The following is a 22,058-nucleotide window of genomic DNA, read 5'->3' on the forward strand; positions in this document are numbered from 1 at the left end:
GAAGATTGCCCCACAGGGCTAAAACCATGTGCTCAGTTCCCCCAGGTCTCAGACACACACTTTCACCCTAGGCTTGTCCCTGGGTACAACTTTTTTCTTTTGTAAGGAAGAAACCACTGAATCCACTTCCCTCCCCCACTGTATTTCTCCAAGTCTCTCTCTAGCCTTCCCCTGAAGCAAGAACATCTCCAGAGCATCTCCCATATCCCTTTGGAGGGTCCCTGCAGGTTTTATTTTTAGATTCCTTTGAATAGTGATGCTTACATGGGGCAGGGAGGGGGAGTCATTCACCTTCAGGCCTTACATTACTGCAGGGATGTGAACCACAGCTAGCCACTGCTCCTGAACCAGAAATTAACATCCCCTAGTGTTCCTGCCACACTCCAGCAGCCCTAGGCAGTTGCAAAGGCAGCTTCCATGGCTCCCAGGCATCCTGCAGCACTTCCCAGCCTGGCTTAGGAGATCATCTGGGAGGGAAGGATGGGACAGAGGCAGAGGAGCCTTAGTGATGTCCCCAGAAGATGTTACAAATATAATTCAAAGCTACCTTCTACAGACCATGGTGCCAGAAAGCTCTGCTGGGACAGGGGCCAGCATGGACAGGGCTGGTGACTTCCCAGGGTGACACACATGATGCCATGCCGATTCCCTCCCTGGAGGGAAGAATAGTGTTCTTGGTGACTCTTTACAGGGGCTTGCACAAAGCTGTTACAGCTGGTAATTGGTGCCCAGGGCTGCTAATTGCATTCTGCCTGTTACCTAACACATGACTCATTCCTCCAAGCAGGCATCCACCCCCCTCAAAGGTACAAAGAAGGTGGGCTGGGGCGTGCAGGGCAGTGGGAGGGCATTTATGTTTGCCTTGGAGCCCTCTGCCCCGCTTCTCACCTGTGTCCAGAACAAATTAAAACTGGATTTTGAAAGCCTCGGGGAAGACAAACTGGATAAAGAGAGAGCCTGGAAGAAGCCTGGAAGCAGGCAAGGCAGTGCCTCCTGCTGCTCAGCTACCTGAGCAGTGCCAACCTGCCTCCCAGCAACCTTTTTTTGCCTCCCTTTCCCTCCAGCTGATGGCCCAGGGAGGTGCTGGGGGACATGTTTCTTTGGGCACCAGCAAGTGCTAAGCTGGGAGCACAGCCTGACTGCCCAAAATGGGAGGGCTGGCTTTTTACCACCTTCAGCCTAGGCCATAGGGCTGGGGCTGGCTCTCAGTGACAGCAAGGGCAGTTGGAATTTTCAAGCCATGTCAGAGTGCCTCATACAGAGTGTTTTCCCTGGATACTCAAGCACTACGATTTTTCCTGCAAAGTTGCAAATTCTAATCTCCAAACCCATGACAGGATGGATGAGAGCTTGTTTTGGGACTTGTCTTCTCATCAGCTCAACAAGAGTCCCACTTTGTTTGCCCGCAGGGCAAGTACCCTCCCAGGGGGCTGGCTGTGCTGGGATGCTCAGGCTGCATCCCCCGGAGTGGGTGTCACTTGGGAGCTTTCATCTGGAGCTATGTGTATGCCAGTTCCCCCTTCCCTGAGAGGAGACTTGCATGGCTCCAGGGCAGACCTAGGATTTTGCTCTACATTTTAGTGACTGCAAGTTAAAATCTTCGTTTTCTTTCCTCCCCCCTTCACTGTCGTCCTCATAAAAGACACAGGCAACTGGTTTAGAGCCTGAAATAACACCTCACAGGGGACTCGTGAACATCAGCAAGTTAATCTTTGCTCAGAGCTTCAAAAGTGCATGGCACTAGCAGTGCCAAATCACAGGGGCAAGGAGGACACAGAGAGCTCTTGCCTGTCGTGCTGGTTGCCCATCTTCTCCCATTAACCTCAGAATCAGTGGACCCAGCTCTCTGCCTGACCACGTGCCCCACGAAGTCTCACAGAGCCACAGATTTAGTTTTCGTCTTGCATGCCTCAGGAAAGACCACCTACCACCACCTCTCCACGGCATGGGTATCCCGGCACCCCTTTCCCCCAGTGGGTCTGATAATGGCAATTGGTCAGGAATCATAGGTGAGCACTGCTGCAGCTACCCAAACCCTCTGTCTTCCCTCTGCCAGAGTCTGAACCCATGCTTGGCCCTATGTTAAAGTGAGAACCACCTCTTTCAGGGACACCATCCCCCCTTCTCTTAGCAGCCTGGCTGGGCTCAGTCTCCCTGTTGTCCCCCAGGAGGATGAGGTAACTGGCTCGTCACTTAACACTAATCAGGGCATGGAGGGATGTGAACCTCTAGGGACTCAGCCAGACACATCAAGTGAGCTTTTCCCTGACTTTTCTAAAGTAACCTGGCCAACGTCAGCACTGGGGAGAGGCAAGGGACTGAATGCCAGGGAGCAAGTAGAAAAGAGAGGGGACTTAGTCTGTGGCACACTTAGCCTGTCCTCTACCCACACCTCTTGCTGCGCTACCACAGCAAATTCAGTGCTCCCTCCTTCCCCTAAAGGGCTGGCCTGATGGAGAAGAAAAATATTCCACTGTGCATCAACCATACCTTCCCAGTAACACACAAGCCCACAGCCTGCCACCCATTCCCATTATGAATGGTATTTAATTCTCCTTTACACACGGTTTGCCAATAAAAGGCTCCATTAATAATTTACAAGCAATAAAGAGTACAGCTCCTATAAAACGAGGGTTTGTTGCAATCTTAGTGTCACTCCAGCCGCAGTGAGGCATAGGCATATAAGCCACGCTCCCTGTGCCCTGGGGCCAGAGGTGAGGTAGACAGGGGAAGAGGGGAGGCAGAGCACACAGTGCCACAGGGCAGGGGAGATGGTGGCAATGGGAGAAGGACTTCAAATGTGTGTGAGAGATGCTCCTACACAGCCTGATCCCACACTTTTCCCCTGCGTTCCCTATCTGTCAATCTGACCACGTACCAGAGACAAGGGCAGCCCAAGGTAATGGGGAGCAGCCCAGGAAGGTGGCTTCCACCGTGATGGCAGAAGACATCTCTCCAATAAAATACAGAAGGCTCAGATGGGGGAGGCAGTACATGTTACTTCCCAGTTCTTGGTGGCCCTCAAGGGGACCAGAAAGGCTACCCTTGGGGGCCTTTGCTGCCAGCATCCCCTTGGGGGGAAGAACGCACTACCTGGAGGGGCTCAGGGAGGCAGGGACCTCCAAGAACAGCTCTTAGGGACAGTAGCTGGCAGTACCCGCTCTGCTATCCCTAGCTCAGTCGTTGCCCTCCACAATCCACAACGGGCGGGTTTGCTCCTGAAAGATGCATCCACGAACAACCTTAGGCAGCTCCTCAGCATGGGTCCAGGCATGGGGCTCCACACGGGCCCAGGAGCACGGCAGAGTGTGGAGAGCCTGCTCCACACCACGGCACACCTTCAGCACCTCGGAGTCCCGCTGGCCCGCCTTCTCCAGCAAGCTCCTGGGGAAAACACAGGGACAAATGTTACCCTTGGCACAGAGAGATGGGGTGACAAAACCACCCAGGAACTCCGTCACATGTACAAAAAGCCAGTTTTCCTGCCTTTACGCCACTCATAGCAGCCAACCCCAACACACATATCAAGTGCTCTCACCTGATCCTTGTTCTCCCTCTGAACAGAGCCAAGCCTCTAGACATCTCCTGTGATACCCTTCATCCATGCCACTCGGTCTTTTCTTACCTGAGTCCTCTAACATTCTTCTCAGTGACCTCGACATGGATAACGATGGGGTATATTTCACTTTTAATTAGATCCCTCACACCCTGAACTCCCAGCTGTAGCAGGCAGTGTTTATTCTGGAAGGGAAATTGAATAGATTTACTGATTTAAATGGAGAAAAAATAACCCCAGCCCCTGACAGTTACATTAAATCAAACCCCATACTGTGTAATATCATTGCTTTTCCAATACTAATTCCATTAAAAGTGAGATTTATGGACACTATCAAGCGGGAAGGGGAGAATTAAAGAGCAGGGTCGCCCATTCCATCACTGCCAACCCGGCCCAAGAGCCCACTGGACCTGTCTCTCAGCCACAGCCCATCTTCACATCCCCTTTGTCATCGCTGTCACCCACAGCCTCACACTTCTCTGTCTGCCCTGAGCAGAGCTATTGCCACTTTGGTGAAGATGAGGAATGTGAGAGCAGGCAGGTCATTTCTGCATGTGGCATGTCCCACCACCTCCCCCACGAATCCTCATTTGCCATTAATTTTATCTGAGCTCATCAGAGACTCAGGGAAGAAAATGTCCATATCTGCTGCTCCACAACTCCACAGCACCTGGATCTAAAACACTCTCCAAATTACACAGCCCCCAAGCAAGCAGCTCCTTCTCTATCACCACACCACTCTCCCTCTTCCCCTGTTCTCCTCTTCTCCAATCTGAATGAGGTGCCCCATCCTAGCTCTCTCTCTACAGACAAAAAGCTCAGCACCTTCTCCATCGCCTCCCGGATCATGCGGATTTGCCAGCTCTCCCTTGAGTCCTGCGGGGCAGTTCTAGACACAGAGTACTCCTGAGCATGGGTAGCGCTGGGATCTCCTCCTGCCAGCTTCTCTGCGAGCCAAAAGGAGATATGAAAAGGGAGACATCAGTCCCTTTTCCCTCTTGCAATACTTTCTGCCTCTGATCCTGCACGTTTGCTGCTGAGCAGGTGCTTACTGAGTCCAGTGTTTATGGATTCTGGAGAGCAAGTCTAATTATACAACATTATGTGCTGGCATGGATCTCCTGCAGCTTTCTGGTATGGGACAAACAAGATATCACAGCTGAAGACACCTTTCATGGCAAGAATAGCACCTTGTGTTGCATTACAGCAGCCTAAGCTGGCTCACAGACATTATCCACCCTCCTCCCCACTGCTCCACCATCCCAACCCTCACAACAGTGTATGGCAGAAAAATAACCACTCTCTTTTGCCAGTTAGTTTTTCTGCAGGGTTTGAGAGCTACATGGCCTCATAGATGGCTCCAGTGAGTAGCACAGCTGTGGGGAGGTAAGAGGAGTGTGCATCCTGGCATGGTAGAGTGGGAGGAAGGTAGGGAGCAAGTTGAACCTCCTTTTGCTGGTGGCAGCCTGAGCCACCTCCCCTGCTCAGCGGCAGAGGAAGAGCACCCAGCAGCCAAGCCAGCGCCAGGCAGGAGAGCAGCAGAGGTGATGCTGAGACAGAGAACTGCAGGCAGAGCTGGCAGTACAGCAAGCTGCAGTGTGGTCAAAGCAATGACTGCCAGATGCAGGAACTCACAACAGAAGATGACACAATGCACACCTGGCTTGGGAGCCACAGGCTCTGCGGCCCAGTTTGGCTGAAGCAGGTGCAGGGCTTTACCTGCTGACCATGCTGCTCTAGGCAGCTGCTCACACTGCCATGGAAACACAAGCAGGGAATATAATAAGGCTTTTAGGAGCTGCTCATTCCTAAGATAGAAATAAAGTAATATATTTAGGAGAAGGCATGTTTGGAACTGGGTACAGAGCACATTTCAGTTATCCCAAGGCCCAGGCTGGCTGGGCATCCTCTGCTACCTCTGGCTGGTGGCACAGGTACTTCCTAGGTAGACATGGATCCTGCAAAGCCCTGTTTCCTTTGCAGGCAGCAGGCTCCTGTGGAAGATCAGCTGGCTGAGGAGTTCTTCAAAGGAAAACAGAGGCAGTAAAGAAAAGAGATATGGCTTGGGTCTCATAGATTACTTTCCTTTCCATGAAGCAGGCAAAACTGGCAGGGGAGGATGGTTTTCGCCCTCAGTGTAAATTCCCATCTGCAGTAAAGGCATCAAAGCAGGTCCCCATGCAATGTGAGGGGGACCCTGCAGAGGGCTCAGCAGGACAGGATACATGGCCAACTCACTCAGCTAAGAAGTCCAGTGGCCAAAATTTTTAGAGCCATGCTTTTTCAGCAAAAGAGAGATTTTTCGGTGCCTTCATAATCACCCCTCCAAAAATATACTGACCCATTTTTCAGTCCTGCAGTTGGCAAAGGAAGAACTCTAAACACTGGGAAAAGGAGAGTAATGAAGAAGTGAAGAGCAAGAAGGAAAGAGGGAGTTGTCCTCTTTGGGCAACATCTTAGCTTCCCACTGTGTGGCTAAGAAGTGGTGGGAGATAAAAAGGGAAAGTAGTCTTTGGAAGTAGGAGACTCTTGTTCTTTACCTCATTCAGCCACAGGCTACTAAAACAGCCCTGGATGTGCCAACCACTCATTTGTGCCTACCTGCTGGGCACACATGGAAGTCCAGGCGAGAGGTGGGCAAGTCCAGCAGGTTCCTGATGAGCCGTGGTACAATGCAGTTTGGTGACAGCACCACAGGACGGGGTGCCTTGACCACCACAGGGCGCACCAGGCTGTAAGGCTTCAGGTTCATGTCTGGGTCTGGCAGACAGGAGCGAAGAAGAGAAAGCCAAAGGTGAGAATGAGCCTACAGATCATCCCATTCTTCCTGTGCCACCCCCTCATCTTGAATTATGTAGGTACCTACCAACCATCTCACACCCCAGGAAAGATCCTACCCCAGTTACAACATTTGCTCATGGGCAGATACCCTAGATGTGGATCCTCTGCCCATTTCCTGGGACTCCCTTGAGTTACACACCAGTTTATTCTCCATAAAAAGTTAGATGACCCCAAGAATGACAGCAGCAATGGAAAGCCCCAGAAAACCAGGGGAAAGGGGCAGAGACTTTAAATATGCACAAACTTCTCAAAATTCCATTAGCAGAGTTATAAGAGGGATCCTGGGCAGAAAGACTGAGGCATCTCAGATGCCAGTGTCCCTTCAGTGCCCACAGAGCACAACTGGGTCTCCAAGAATGACAGGGCAGGTGCAGGGCTAACAGCTCACCTGAGCAGGGGTCCAGCCACAGCTGCTGAGGGGGCTGTTCTGGGCTCCTCTGTGGTTTGGATTTCACCAAGCGCAGTTGGTCCAAGGCCCGTTTCTTTAGCTGAGGAGAAAGTGAAGAGAATAAGGCTAAGAACATTGATCTTTTCACACATACACACACAGAGAACTGGCTGTAGAACACCCTCTGGCAAAAAGGATGGAGCACTCTTACAAAAAGTATGGGCTTGGATCTGCTGCCCATTGGGTTCAACCTGAGATGTGGGGAAGTGGTAGAAAAGCAGCCACAGAGCAATAACACTGCCTGGGCTATAAGCCCCTGCTTTGCTTTCTAACCCATCTGCCACCTCTGTATGGGTTGCTTTACCAAAAGAGTGGGGCAGATTGCATGCTGAGGTGGTGGGATGGCTATGAGCACACACATGGCTCTCATTGCCTGCTTATTTGGCTTACGTTATTTCTGTGGCCTCTCTGCTGCCCAGGCATCTGGCCCTTCTCCTGGATCTTCAAAAGCTGGTGAGCCCTGAAAAGACAGAGAGTGTGCACTCAAGCAACTCCAAAGGCCCCAGGGACCATAGCCTGCTGTGATCTTCTTCACCAGGCCTATAGACCTGCTGAAGCATAGGCATATCATTCAACCTCCTGGTCTCTCAAGGGTTCCCAAACACTACCACACCGGTCCCCACGCAAAGCTTGAGCATCCCACACCATTGAGAGGCCAGTCTGCACTCCTCATGACTGCTAGGGGATGTTCACCACAGATAAATGGAGCAGGTACCCCCTGCCTTCCTCCTCACCCTAGTTACCTGCTGTAGTTGGGCACTGTCCCCTTGTCCAGGTCCCGCATGGTCAAGGGATCAACACGTGAGCAGTACCACTCCAGACGCCCCTTGTGCATGGTGTCCGTGACGTGGAGGATCTCCCGACACTTCACACACAGTGCATACGGGTCTGATGGCTCCAGGAGGGACAGGTTGGTGCGTACGTAGAATGAGTCTCCAGAAAATTTCTTCCCTTCTTCCAGGGCTTCTCGCAAAGGCTGGTATCCTGGAGCACAAAACATGGGTCACCACAGGTGGTGACACAGGAGACAACCATCACCAATAAGATAGGCCAGTCCCCAGCACAGTTGTGACACTAAGGATTGGGGTGGGGGGTGCAGAGGAGGCAAACAGACAGAAGGTCTGTACCTCCATCCCGTAACTCAGAGGATGCACAAGTCACACCAGACAGGGAAAGCTACTGGAGCTACGGCCAACCCGTGTCAGACATGGTGGCCTAGGACCAAACAGGAAAGGAGAGAGAATAACTGAGATTTATCTCCAGGGCTGGGTGGAAGGTCTAGAAGGGGAGGCAGAGAGCTCAGGCTCAAAGGAGACCCATCTGCTAGCACCTTACCTTCCAGGTCCAGCTGAAAGATGAGACTAGAGGGCTCATCCCAGTGCAGCAGGCTCAGGTAGGCAACCTCCCGTGTGCAGTTCTCCAGGGAAAGCACCTCCTCCTTCAGCGATGGCACCCTCAGCTAGCAAGAACCCAGTGCTGTTAATCATAAGGTCTGGAAGAGCAGGCTCCCCCCAAGCTTCCTCACCCATCAGGGTTACACAAGAAATGTTACAGAGTGAGACCGGTCTGAGAAAAGCTATACCCTAGGGCAAGGCATCCTCAGTCTGCCTCTGGCTCCCTCTTCTGCCTCTGAAATACCTGCTGTCAGCCACTACCCAGCCTGGATGCTGGACTGCCATGAATGGAAATGCATGTGCATGAATGCATGTGGGAGCAGGAGCACTGGTTTGTTTTCAGTTACAAGTGGGATATTAGTTCAAGCAGTGTAGCGGTATTTCGAGTATTGTCATTCTTAGCAAAACAAATGCCCTTCCTTCCCTCCAGGAGTTTTCTTCAGAGCAATTATTCTCTGTAGCTCAGGAGGGTCACAAAGGTCTGAGAGATCGTGCTCCAAAATTGATTGCTTTGCAATGGGCATGTGCAGGATGCGAACTGCTCTGAAAACCTAAAAGGTGAAAGACAACTCCAGGGACATACACATCTTAATCGTGTGACTCCTTTTTGTTTCTCCCCACCCACAGCTCAAGGAAGTGTTTCAGAAGGTCTCAGCATTTCTATATACACAGGTACACTTGAGTGCCATGAGACCTGGATGGGTGTTTGTGCTGTATAAAGCTCTAGGCAGGGAACAGTCCTGGGCAACAAGAGAAATGGAGGTGGACTTAAAGTTGGGTAGAGGTCAGCTTGCACTGGGGATCACTTCACACCCCTCACAACATCCCAGGTGCCTTGCAAACCCACAAAGTTAGCCCTTCCCAGACTCACCTCAATAAGCCGGCACCCTTCCCTGAGTCCTGCATCCTTGACCCGTGAGCCTGGCTTGACCCACTGGACATAAATCCCTGTCCTGTTCCCTCCAAGGATGGAGATGTCTGATACGAGCCTCTTCTCCTGGGGTGAAAGGTTGCTGGGGTGACCCACACTAGTGAGCTGTACCACCAGTGACCTGGCAAGGAGAAATGCCAAGTCTGGCAGCTGAAGTTTACTGCCTTCTATAAGAACCAGTCCCCCATGCCTTGCGTCCAGCTACCTGGTATTTACTGCAGTGCAGAGCTCGTGACTCACAGTGTACCCATCACCAGGGCACACAGAGCTTACAAACCCACACAGCCCTTTCCATCCCACCAGCCTCAACACTGAAGCCAAGCTGGGCCCCCATGGTCCTTTCCCTACCTAGACATATGCATGTCCAGCCCAGGGCAACATCCCCACACCCCTGCCATAAAAATGGGACAGTACAAGAAATTGAAGTCCTGCTAGGAAGCAAGGACTGTAGGGTCTTCATTTCTCTCCTCTCTCACTAGTGAGAAAGAGCCCGCAAGGGGAGAGGCAGAAAGGAAGGGTCTCCCAGGCATGGTCTCCTGACACCACAAAATGTCCCCTCAACCACCTGGCACAGAGTGCCTAGGTTAGAGAGCAGCAGTCACCTCCTGGTGACCTCCTTGCGGCTGGGAAGCGTGGACAAGCAGATCTCAGACTTCACCCTGGTGTAGGTGCTGCTGGAAGAAGAGGAGGAGGCCCCAAGCAAGGTGCTAGCAAAACTGCTGCCTAGGAAAGAACAAAAGGGAGAGAGGGAGCACATCACCTCTCCTAACATTGCAGGGAGCTAATGTTCTCAGGGTGGCAAGGATCTGTCACCATCTCCTGGCTGTTTTCTAGCATCTGACTGGAAAATTGAGGCTGCAGGGAGGCTTTGAACAGTCCCTCTCATGGGAAGGGCTTTCCAAAAAGCAAATCTTCATTGCCTTCATCAGCATTTTGGTCAGAAGCCAGCAGCAGCCTGGGCCACCTGGATGTGCCCAGAGATCAGCCACCAGTGCCCACCATAGGACCTGCCAGCATCAGGAGCTTCGCTCCAGAAGATTTACAACACATCACCCAGGCAGTAGTAGACAAAGGGAATATCCAATAACAACCCAGAGCAAGGGCATTTCCCTCTCCTGTTACGTACTCCCCCAAATCCACACCACCAACACAGCTTTCAATGAATAAAACAGACCTGATACGCATAGCTACCTGCTCTGCAGAGGAAAAGCCAGCTTTTCCAGCTGCTGTGCCTGACAAGGCATGGGGGGATGTGTGGGTCCATAGCACCCTGCTACAACTGCAGAGCCCTCACACTGAGCTGCACATAGGTGTGAGGGAGGGTCAGTTGTCCAGCCTCTCTCCCCACAGCTACCACTTCTCTTTAGCTAACCCCTTTGTGGAAAGCCCCCACCCTGGTACCTGTTCCATCTTCGATGCTGCTAAATGAGCCGCAGGACAAGCTACAAAGGAAACACAAAATGGATCTGTAAGGTCGCGGCTTTTCCAAAGCCTGTTTGCATTCTGTTCTCAATCCCACCTCCACAGACTCCCTCGCCACCTACAAGCACCCCCACAGCCAGCACACAGCTCCTAGCCAGCCTTCCCACTCTCAGTTCCCACTCCAGGTTCTCTCCTAACCATGCCAGGCAGCTCTCCCTGGCCCCCACAAACCCCACAGAGGAGACCCAGACTCAAGTAGCTCCCAGCAATCACCTTTTGTAGGGCATGCACCTATCTTCCCGCTGCCGACGGAGGATGGAGCCAACGCAAGGAGGGAAGGGGAAGGTGGAAAGGCGGTTGATATCCTTCTCACTCTCAGGAGTCACGTCCTTGGGCAGAGTGAAAGAGAGATGCTTGCTAACATCAACCCAGCACCAACTCTCCCCTCCCATCAGGCCAGGTTGCAAACAGCTCCTTGGATACCAGATCCATCTTTAGGGGTAACCTACATCCTTCCATACTCCCAGGGGCACCTTGTTTTCCCAAGCAGATAGCTCAGATAGAGATCCATGGCTCTGCATCCCCATCTTTTTGCAATGTACAAGCTGTGGGAGCAGTAGCAGATGAAAAGAATATCTAATCTTGCCCTTATATTTCACTTCTAGCCACTGAGCACCTAGAGGTGTGAGTAACCTGTGGGACTGCCCATTTTTGGGTGCTCTAGGATGATAGTTCGAGGAGTCAAAGGAAAGAACCTGACTCTCTTAAAAAGGTGATGCTGCTACAGGATTCAAAAGAGCTTGGATTTCTCCCCAAGAATGCATAGATTAAACAGTATTTTGGGGAGGATAATATATTACATAAGGCTGTTGATTTCTAGCATGTCATACAGGACAAAGAGAGTTTTCCTTCCCCCTCTTCCCCACCCAGCTGAGCACTGCACACTTTGCAGCATAGGCCAGTTTGTCAGAGACTGAGAGAGCAAAGCTTTGGAACCTAGATCTGTTCATGCCTTACATATGATCCCACGCCCAGCCTTCCACCAAGTCACAGCCCCATGATGAACCCACTCCAAATGCCCCTCTTGAGTAGTGTGGGTCACCGCTGCCTTCATGCTGAGGGTCAGCCTCTCACAGCCAAGCACTCACCACTCACCATGCTCTGAACAGCTGAATCCCCTGGGAATGGGGTAACAGAAGTCCCCAGAGCATCCATGAGCCCAGTCGTAGCGTTGTCTATGAGACTCCAGGTGCTGCTGAGGTTGGAGCAGAGGGAGTAGGAAGAGCTGCACATCTGGGAGAGAAGGGACTCCATCATCCCATTATATCCCCCAGAAATGAGTTCTGACCCCTCTGCCTTCTCTCTTCCCTCTTCTTTCTAGCCACTCTCACCTTGCCCAGGATGCGGCTGCCTTGGCACCGCTGCAGCTGTGCCTCCAGCGTGCTGTTCAGCCCTTCTGCCTGGCTTAGCTTGCTTAGGAGTTCATCCCGCTCCTCCTCCAGGGCCCGCACACGTTTGCGGTACTGGTCCTTCTCAATCAGGCTCTGGGAATATTGTAGCTGTACCCCATCACGGCTCTGGATTGCCTGCAAGGAGCTAGAGTGAGAAAAGACAGAGAACTCCCACCCTGGCATGGATGGACAAGATTCACTGGAGAAAGAAAGAGTATCCAGAGCAGAGACAAATGCCCTGCTGGGAGGTGGAAAGCAATTTACCTGGTCCCGCTCTTTTTCGATCTCCTCCAGCTGCAGGAGCACTGTGTTCATACGATGCTTGTAGAGATCACAGTCCTTCTGCAACGTCCGGTATTTCAGCTGCAGATCTTCCACCTCCTGTAGGTACTGGTAACAGCAAGCAGCAAGCATTAGCTCTCCCGAAAGTGACTGCTGTGGCTTCACAGACCCCTCCCTTCCCTCTCTTCCAGGCCCTGTTAGGTGTGCAAGGACGGGGAATGGTGATGGGGGCAGTGATGGATGCTCTACCTTATCCCTCAGCTCTTCAGCCCACTGCAGCTCATTCTGCAGGGAGTTGAGTTTCTGACAGAGATCCTGCCGGTCGTCTTGGGCTTCCTTCCAGTCATGCTCCAGGATATCCAGCAGGATCTGCTCAGAGCCTGGCACTGGACCCTCACCGGGTGTCTACAAGGTGAGAAGGCACTGTCACTGCACCACAACCACCAAGGGAGTACCAGACCAGGGCAATAACTGGAGGATTGGCACAACTGCCATCATCACTCCTGCATTGATCTACTGTGCACTCCAAGGCACTAAGTCACACCTGTGAGCACATCCAGGAGTTACAGAGCTGGAAACAAGGACCCATCACTACCCAGACCCGGAAGCAATGGCAGCCACCACAGTCAAGCAATATGCTCAGAGGACAGGACAAGCCAGCCCAAAATAACGATTTCCCCCTCTTTCCAGTGCCTACGTAACCAGCACAGGGGGTGGCCCGGGAAAGGAGGTGACCTAGAGCCTGCCCTGCCCTGCCAGGTACCTGCAACATGCCCTGCAGCTCCTGCAGCGATGCCGTGAGGCGCTGGTTCTCAGCCCACAGCTCAGACACAGTGTCGGGGTGGCCCTGCTCCTCCGCCTCCCGCTGGGGTGGTGCGGATGCCTGTTTCCGCAGCAGGCTGCACTCCTCCTCTAGGCTGGAGACTTTGCATTTCAGCTGGTCCACCTGTAACCCAGAGAAGAAACACGGTCTGACACACACAGCTCTGCACCTCTGCCTTAGTGGGAGAGTGCAGCAGAGAAGGTGCTGGGCAGAAAACAGGCCTAGAGGTGAGTAAAGCAAAGGCTGGGCAACCATGTGAAGGAGTATCCTACTGCTGGGCCAGAGTTAACAGAACGGCTGCACAGAAAAGCTTTTCCCTCAGGGAAAGGAGAACAACATACTTGCGTGAGCATGTACAGTTTCAGGATCCTCTCGGTGCAACAACTTTCTCTCTACCCTGGGGCATCCCCAGTGACCTTGGACATGGTAGTCTATGTGTGGACATGGGACCTCTGATGCGCTGCCAGGGCCCGCAGTTGTGAGTGTCTCAAAGGCTCCTAGAGCAGCTGAGAAACAAATTCACAGCAGAAAAATTCACTGGAGGCTATTCAGTGTGGGGAGGCCACTTCTGGCCTGGGAAGTGTTTGAGGTTCAAGCTGCCAGAGGCTGCAGGGTACCACAGGGGCATTATCACACCCTGGCCTGCTTTCACACTCCTCCATCAACATGTCATGGGGGACAGTGGAGGTCAGTTACTGTTAGGAGGAAGAGAGGTCCTCACAGACCTATAACTGATTAGACTGAACAAAGAACAGGAGTTTTACATCTGAGTAAAACCTTTGAGAGGAAATGGGGCAAAGCCACCAAGAAGCACTGCCAAAATTGCCAAGGAGGGATTCAGGAACTGAATTACTTCTGTAAATCTGCATAAAAGATCTAGAATGACTTTTGGGAACCAGTCATTTCTGAACCCCAGAGTCAGGAGGGGAGGGCAGGCTGCGACCCTGCTTCTAGGGGGATTTCTTCAGCCCAAGTTACCTACAAGTGATTCACCTCCCTTCTCCGCAGAGGCCCCAGAGAGCTGGCATTGGCAGGAATACCAGATAAAAGGTAAGGGAGGATCCCAGCACTGGCAGAACAGAACAAACGAAAGGTAATCACAAGGCTGTGTGAGAGGTCCAGGCCCAGACTGGTAGGGGGAATGCCAGGAGGCAGCAGAGCACTGAAAACCGTCAGCTATTAATAGGTTCAGGGTAGGGCTGTCCTTGCCCAGGCAGGAAATGGGCGCATGTTTGCTGGAGGTGAGAGCTTGGCAGCTGGAGTGCAGAGTCACGAATTCCTTCAGCTATGCAGGGCATGAGTCTTACAAACGTCATGAGAGAGATGAGGAGGCGGTGGGGAGCGGCTGGGGGGATGGAGTCTGGGCCAAAAGGCTCCTAAGATCAGCAAGGTGGGCTGGGCAGCTTCAGACAGCACACAGGCACCCAGCGCAGCTGCCTGCACAGCCACCATCCTCACTAGGGAGAGGAAAACGCAAGCCCTTTCCCAGGGAAAAGGTAAATACAAGCACACAGCTCGACAGAATCAGCTGCCTGCCTGTGCCGCCTGGAGAGAGCAGGCAGCACAGGGCAACAAGTGCAGGAAGGAACAGACAGGGCATCTTGTGGTACCAGTGGCCAGGCTGAAAGCTGAGAGTTGCCAGGGAAGGCATCACCCCTATTTCTGGCTCCTCTAGGTAACATACCTCCAGCTGTGGCAGGAGCTGGCGATGTATCTCCAGCTGCCCCAGGGCAGTGGTGAGCCTCCCACACTGTGCCCATGACTTGGCCTCTCTGCAGGGCACATTCCCATCAAAAGCAGGGGCATGAGCCCCAACACATGTCCCTCCTGCCGTCAGCTCCTTCACACTCACGAGCCACCACGTGGGGACATCCGTGTGCATCCTTCTCAGCCGCCAGACCCCCACCACCTCCCACTGCCAACCCTTGCACTCCTCAGGATCATACCACCAGTTGCAGGTCCCTGCTTCGCAGCACAGCCATGTTCTTCTCCTCACAGAGCTGAGCATAGCGCATGGCCATCATGTAGTTCTCATCCTTCAGCCTCAGCAGCTCCACACTGTTGGAGTCCCACTCTTCTCTAAGCCGCTGGCAACGCTCCTGCACCTTGAGAAGCTCCTTCAGCTGCTGCTCCAGCCGGGTCTGCTCTTGCTCCAAAGCCTGGTTTTTCACCTGGAGCTGGTGTTCCTTCAGCAGGTGCTCTTTCCGTTGAGCCCTTACCTTCTTCACCTCCATCATCAGGAACTGAGTTAGTCCCTCGGGGCCTTCTTCATCTGGGGGGAGACAAAGGAGGATCTGTTCCTGGTTGCTGAAACAGGGGTAACCCCAAAAAATAGGTTTGCCCAACACTCTGTCTTCCACCACGAGGTGCCAAGCTCTCCTGTCAGTTTGCAGCCATTGTTGTCCCAGGCTTACAGCACCACAGTCCGTCACACCTGTATTTGTGGTCCCCTTCCTGACAGTTGCAGAGCACAGAGCTGTTAGGGTTCCTCACACACCAGTAGCATGAACCTGGTTTTTATACAGGCATATGCACATGCACCTGCACAGATTTCTGGCCCTCCCTATGCAAGCAGCAACTGAAGGGAGAACAGAAGACCAGCTCCTACCCAGGATCATAGAGCAGCGCTGGGCTGGTTCCCTCCCCGTTAGCCGTGTGTAGTGCTCTGGGTAGTAGAACTCCAAGGATTCCAGGAAGGCTTCATAGCCTCGCTTTCCACGGCGCCGAAGGATGTCCATCAGGTAACCTGGAAAAAGGAAAGGAGTTAGGATGAATTCTGTGCAAAACAGAAAGAAAACAGCATAGCCCAGCTTCACGATATGAAAGTAGCATCTCTACCAGTTCTACTTCCATCCACAAAAATGGGACTGGCTAGAGGAGAGAATGGGGTGAGAGCACTGCCCTCATCTGTGTGCATGCAGGGGGAGGCCCACAGAGGATGAGAGGGAGGTCTGGGTGCAGAGCATCTCAGAGAACAACAAAGCTGAAGTAGCAGAGCAGTGGGAGGGAGCAGAAAGCCACCACCATATGCTGGGTAGCCTTCACTGTGCATCAAAAACAGGTTGTTACCCACAAACCAGGCCACACTAAGTACAAGTTTGTGTCTTCTCCCACCTGTCTGGTTGCTCTTGCAAGGGAATCGGCAGGAGTTCAGCACCTCCTCCTCATCCTGCTCATCTATCACACGGCACTGGCGCAGGTATGGGGTGAGCTTCGCTGGGTTCAGGGAGCGGGTCAGCTGGTGTCGTGCACTCTCAATCTTCTCCCAGATGGAGTCTTCTTCCTCCTCCTGCTCTGAGAGGCTGCAGGCTCCAAGAGGGGCATTCTCCACGGCTGGAAGGATAAAAGGAAAGGATAAAATGACAAGAAATGGTGGAGGAGCACAGAAGGTGTGAGTAGGCATGGGAAAACATGGGTCAAGGTAAGATTCTGCAAATGATTTGTTAGTCTTGCAAATGGGACTCAGATACATTGGAAGACATTTTACATACAAATCGGTTCAACAGGATCTCGAGTGTCCACCTGGGGCCTTAGATATGCAGAAGGCAAGTGGTGCCTTAAGGGAGGAAGTCTACTGCAGGAAGTCCAGGGAAGATGACATCTTCATCCCTGAAGCATTCTTAAATTCCCCCCAACCATCACACATCATCCCTTTTTCCCCATCCCTGAGAATGGGAAATTCTCAGGACCAAGAGTTTTCACAGCCTGGGACGTGCTTTCTCATAGTGGGGCTGGAAAGGCTTTGGAATGAATCCCTCAGGATTCATTTGCCCTGTGTATGCCCCAAGCATCAGTGACCAAATTGAAGTTCTTAAGGGCACCATTTTAAAGAGCAGCTTGGCTACAAGTATTGGAATCAAGGGGGAATCACATAAGCATGTCTTTCACATATCTTCCACATAGCAGTATGGAGTCCTGAAAATACATAGCAACAAGGCAACCACTCTGCCAACCAAATAAAACAAGAGGGACCCTCAAGTCAATGGGTTGAAACCCTTAGAGCCGTGATGAACCAGCTCCATTAAGTCCTACAAGCTGTGATGGAGCAGGTATGTGCAAGGAGCTCTCTCTCCAGCTGTGGATCAACTCAACCGGTATTATCTATTTTCACTTGAGAAATAAAATCTGCTCCACAGGCCAGCACAAATCCTTTTAGCTGTCAAGGCAAAGCACAGCAAAGATCTGCTGAGACTTAGAAGCCATCACTCCTCCAAAACACGCACAGTCACCTGCCACTCTGGTGCTGGCATCAAATCCAGCTTTCACACCCTAGGCACACAAAAATCGCTGGGGCGGTGTAGAGGTTCATGTTGCATGGGGGAAGGAAATGTCTCAATCCTTGTCCTTTTCTTTGGCTTTTGGGGTTGTGATTTTTTCTCTTCTTGTGGTGAGAATATCATGTTATTTCAGACAGACAAGTAGCACAGCAAGGAGGATGGCTGAGAGAACTGTGCAGAAGTTAATCCTCCAAATACAAACAAAGGAGGGTTGGGGTCTGGTGGATGAAGAACATCAGGAAAAGAGAATTGTTGATTCCACAAAAAATACTCAAGTGTCTCATTTCCAGCATCTAAGAGCTTAAGAGCCTAAATACAGATACAGTTCTGGATTGTCCAAGGTTGAATAAAAACAGCGTTTCTTGCAAAAACTGAACTCTCATTTGAGACAGGGTCACTTCCCACATGGACACAAGTATGCAGGAGGACGCAATGGCAGGACGCAACACAGATTGTCAAAACAGTTGCGCTGTTTTGAACTCCGCTTCTTGGCTACAGATTTATCACTATCAAAGTGTTTCTCCAAGAAACTGGAAGCAGCGACCAGCTTCTCGGCAGGCAGGCTCGGCGGACAGGGAGAGGCGGGAGGGTGGCGGAGGTAGGGGCGGGCAGAAGGTTCTAGGAGCCAGTACCCCCCTCGCTCCCGGGGTACCCCCCCTTCCCTCCCGGAGTACTCCCCTCCCGCGGCGGGGCGGGCAGAGGGACACAGCGCTTCCCTTTCGCCACTCCGAAGGCGCTGTTCGAGAAATGCCGAGCCGGAGGCCATTCCTGAGGAGGTGGCCGAGGAAGAGGAAAACTGGCGCAAACATCCCTCCGACCACCCCCACCCCCAGCCCGAGCCCACGCGAAACCCACGCCCTGGGGCGATGCCGATAGGCGCGACAGCCGCCGGCTCCGCGGGAGAGGGGGCACAGTGGAGCTCCACCGCCCCCGGGACCCCTCTCCCGGACGGAGGCTCGCCCCTTACCTGCCATTCCCGCCGTCGGGAGGGCTGCTTCCCGCTCCGCTCCTCGCTCCGCTCCGCGCCGCCGTCTCACCGCCCGGCAGGTGTGTCTGAAGCGCTCTCCCCACCCCGCCGCACTTTCCCACCCTCTTTCCCTCCCTCCCTGCCACCCTCCCTCTTCCAGCCGGCTGGGAGGGAACAGGCAAACCCCTGGGCTATGGACAGCCTACCTCTGCCCACCGGGGGTCGCGGGGGCACTCACCGGCGGGGCGGGGGCGGATCCCCGTCGGCCACTCCCGGTTTCTGAGAGCCTCCGGCCGCTCCTCACCTGGGCGAGCCGGGGAAGGGTTCTTCTCTGCGTGTATCCCGTCCTTCTGACCCCCCTCGGTCCCCAGCCCCGGGATGGAGCTGCTCCCCGGAAGGATGTGGCTCGCTAGCCCACTTCTCTTCCGAAACTCACCCGGCCTCACCTCCCCACAGACGGGCGGGGGAAGTGGGGGGTAACCGGCTTGGCCAGGGCTGTGCCCGGGCAGCAGGACCAGCTCTCTGGGCAACGCGCAGTACCACCCCCCCCCCCCCTCTGGCCCAACTCTTCCTGCAGAGAAGAGGTTTGTAAAGAGGGGCTTTTTTTGCTTCAAGGGCTCCAGAAATTGTAGTCAGGTCACCCCAGGTGTAGGGCTGGCTCTGTATGGAGGGGGGATCCAAGCAAGGGGAAAAACTGAGAGTGCTGGAAAGAAGCCTGATCCAGGGCAAGAAAAGGTCCCACAGGCTAGATTTTGGTTCCAGTCCTCAGCTGTGTCCGTGGGTGGAACTGGGCGTGGAGGCACCCCGGGGCAGCGTGTCGGAGATCTACTCCAGGGCATGCAGAGGCTTGTAACCCCCCAGCACTGAGTTTCCCAGAGGTGGGATGCGGGAAAGCCTTCCTCTGGCCTGAATGGACTTGTGTGTCCACACAGCATCCCAAAGAGTTTGCACAGAGTAACCTCCAAATCTGCCATATACTCACTTGCTCATATCTGTGCATACCACTGGGACAGAGGGCTCTGGAGAGATGAAACTGGATACCATGGGCCAGTCCTAACATCATATGCCTCCCCCTTTGAGGCTAAGGTGTTTTTAATTTTCTCTAGCAACCCTATCTCACTCTTATTTTATCACTCTCAGCTGTGTCAGACCTCAGTGGCCAGGACAGACAGTGCAGGCTCTATGGAAGAAATTCCCAATGCAATGTCAAGCTCATAAGAAGTGGGAACTCCCCAATTTCACCCAGCCTTTGGGTCAGCCCACATGGTAGCCCAGAGTACTGCTGAGCCCTATATTGGTCCTGCCCCTGCCAACACACTCCTGAAAGGGAGGTGCCCTCAGCACCCCAACAGTGCAGCTTCTAGACCCTGCCTTGGCATGAAAATCTTTCCTCCTTTGGATAAATGAAGAAATGAAAGTTAGGGGAGTCTGGAAAAATCTTGAAGTATGAACTGGACTCCCTTCCCTAAAGGATTCCTGCTGCACCCAAGTTGAACCTCTTCATTTGTTTCTCCTCCAGGGCCAGTGGCAGATTCATCCCCTCTGGTCCCCACAGGCCTCCTGCACCAGCTTCAGTAAGGTGATTTGAGGGAAGAGACCCTTTCCCAGTGCTGCTAAGTTCCTTCTAAGATCAAGCAAAACCACCACCTGAGAACTGAGAGTGTACCTGTGCCATGCCACGAAGCACATGGCCTTTTTGTTGCAAAATACACAAAGGTATTGAACAAACACTGGGCACACACACGCACGTGGGCTCTCAGCAAACTGCTCTTGAATGGCATCCATCCCAACAGGCACTGGTTGACACCCTGAGCACATGAATTTTCTGTTGACTCACCCCCCCTGCAAGGGGTCCCAACAGCCCCTTCCCCTCCCTTGTAAGCCCAGCACTGCACAGCTTGTGCCCAAAGAGCACATGCTAACTCAGGACCACTAGCAGCAGTGCACAGCTCCTCTCTCCAGCCAGAAGCATCCAGCTGAGAGATCAAAAGCAAGTACAAGCAAGGCTGCCTGTTGGGAATCTGCTCTGACTCAGGCCATGTCGATTTTTGCCTGCTAGTTATTCTCTCACAAACAACCCCGGTCTCCCTCCCTCTCTAGTGAAAAGATTTCCTGAATTATGTGGTGATAGAAGATAAGATCTTCCCAATCCTAATAAAAGTCCCAAAGCAAGAGTTGGTTTCTCTCATTCACACAGAGAGAGACAAACTCAAGGCTAATGACAAAGAAATCCTCTTCCTCCACCCACCCTGACCCCACAGGCAATGGCTGCCATGCTTTGTGACTCAGAGCACTCAGACATCAGACAGAGCAGGTCCCATGTCAAGAACTGCTGAAGAAATATCTTCACCCTAGCTTGCCCACAGAAGGATCTCAGATATTCAAGTCCAGGAAAAAATAAATAATTCAATAATTGAATGGTACCTCAATAAGGACAGGTCTTTAGACTGACTAAATGACTAATGTCCTTTATTTTCTTACAAGCTCCACTAGCTGTTCTCCTTCATGGAGAGTCTCTGAGCTCAGCAGGTACCCTAGGAGCCAGCAGACCACCCCTACAGGCTCTGTTGGGTAGGTGATCCCAACAGATCAGACAGATAGTTCCTGAGAGGAAGAATACATTCCATGCCTGTTTTTTGGCCAGGGTGTGGAGGCACAGAGATGCAAAGCTCACCCTTTTTAGGGAAGCTGCAGTCGTACAAGACAAACCCAATTTGTTGGAGATACACAGTCCCATCAGACTGTACCTGGCTCACAGCCAGGTATCACAGTTCTAAAATAGCTTTACCAGTAGCAGTCACTTTTGTGCTGGCACACATTGGTGTGTTTGGATGTGTTTTTTGTTGTTGAGTTGTTGATTGGGTTTGTTGCTTTTTTTCAAGTCTTATCCAAAATAGTCACACTGGTAAAACTTTCCAAGCCACATCAGCTCACACAGGAAACCTACGACAAGCTAGCAAATGGTGAACTCCATGTCCTTTCCACCACCAGAGGAAGGGCTTAGCACACATGGCCCACAGAGTGTGACAGGCTGTTGGGTTTTCTGCAGGACCTTGCGGTGTGGGGCTGACCAATGGCACTAAGAGGTCAGTGGGATCCCTCCAAGGTGAGTGAGCCAGTTCTGCTCAGAGCAGGACTGAGTATGCCACAGTACTGCATTGTTTGCCCCCTCCTGGAAACAGCTTTAGGAAGGGCGGGGAAGGAATTCAGTAAATTCCTGATTGTGTGGCTAAAATGCCGTCAGTATAAAGGTCAAGCTGCAGCTACAGATGCTGAGCTTAGATGCTTTGTAAAGTCTTACCCTGGGTTTTGGGAAGCACAGTATCTTTACTGTGATACTGCCTACCCACACAGTGTCCATAACGTGAGCTACGCAGAACATCTTCAGCGATGTATTCCTTGCTTGGTCTTTTTTTTTCCTAATCAAAATATGCCGTTCTTCTTGCAGCCTGGTGATTTGCAAAGACTTACAGCTTCCAATGAAGTTTTAGGGGGAAGGTTTGCTAAGGTCTCCAGGGTGTTTTCCCAAGTCAGCTGGAGGAAGCAAGTTTGAAATAATCCCCCTAATAATAACTTCCACCCTGCAATAGCTGTCCCAACATGATTTGGTGTAGTGAAAAAACTCTCTACAGTTTCTGTTCCTGTGTGGAACAAAAACAAATGCCA

At 52.4% G+C, this 22,058-nt stretch overlaps 1 protein-coding gene across 3 annotated transcripts; it reads right to left on the reverse strand.

Annotated features, from left to right (window-relative positions):
- Positions 1-2,237: 2,237 nt before the first annotated feature.
- On the reverse strand, positions 2,238-18,474 carry CARD10 (caspase recruitment domain family member 10). 3 transcript variants are annotated; one of them, XM_027661035.1, is made up of 21 exons: positions 18,393-18,474; positions 16,263-16,481; positions 15,757-15,894; positions 15,095-15,420; positions 13,089-13,271; positions 12,575-12,730; positions 12,308-12,433; positions 11,984-12,178; positions 11,748-11,885; positions 10,866-10,981; positions 10,572-10,612; positions 9,773-9,893; positions 9,111-9,291; positions 8,181-8,304; positions 7,589-7,829; positions 7,236-7,305; positions 6,786-6,879; positions 6,158-6,316; positions 4,382-4,503; positions 3,626-3,741; positions 2,238-3,384 (listed from the first exon to the last, which is right to left on the reverse strand). In XM_027661035.1, the coding sequence occupies exons 1-21, from the start codon at positions 18,397-18,399 to the stop codon at positions 3,177-3,179; spliced, it is 3,081 nt and encodes a 1,026-aa protein (XP_027516836.1). In that variant the 5' UTR covers positions 18,400-18,474; the 3' UTR covers positions 2,238-3,176. The 3 variants fall into 3 exon arrangements, 2 of the variants coding, with proteins under 2 accessions (XP_027516836.1, XP_027516830.1); XM_027661029.1 differs by having other exon boundaries at positions 6,786-6,885; XR_003530577.1 differs by lacking the exons at positions 2,238-3,384; positions 3,626-3,741 and adding an exon at positions 5,216-5,364 and having other exon boundaries at positions 4,403-4,503; positions 6,786-6,885.
- Between the last annotated feature and the right edge of the window lie 3,584 nt (positions 18,475-22,058).

The sequence above is a fragment of the Corapipo altera genome, unplaced genomic scaffold (assembly GCF_003945725.1).
Source record: "Corapipo altera isolate COAL_440 unplaced genomic scaffold, ASM394572v1 1, whole genome shotgun sequence".
Taxonomy (NCBI): Eukaryota; Metazoa; Chordata; class Aves; order Passeriformes; family Pipridae; genus Corapipo; species Corapipo altera.

What these genes read in the sequence shown, in the direction of transcription:
- CARD10 (XM_027661029.1), bottom strand. An exon ending in CTGAAGAGCTGAGGGATAAG is followed by an intron (nt 12,434 to 12,574) that starts GTAGAGCATCCA and finishes TGCTGTTACCAG; the next exon opens with TACCTACAGGAGGTGGAAGA. An exon ending in TCCGGGAGGCGATGGAGAAG is followed by an intron (nt 3,742 to 4,381) that starts GTGCTGAGCTTT and finishes TTTCCCTTCCAG; the next exon opens with AATAAACACTGCCTGCTACA.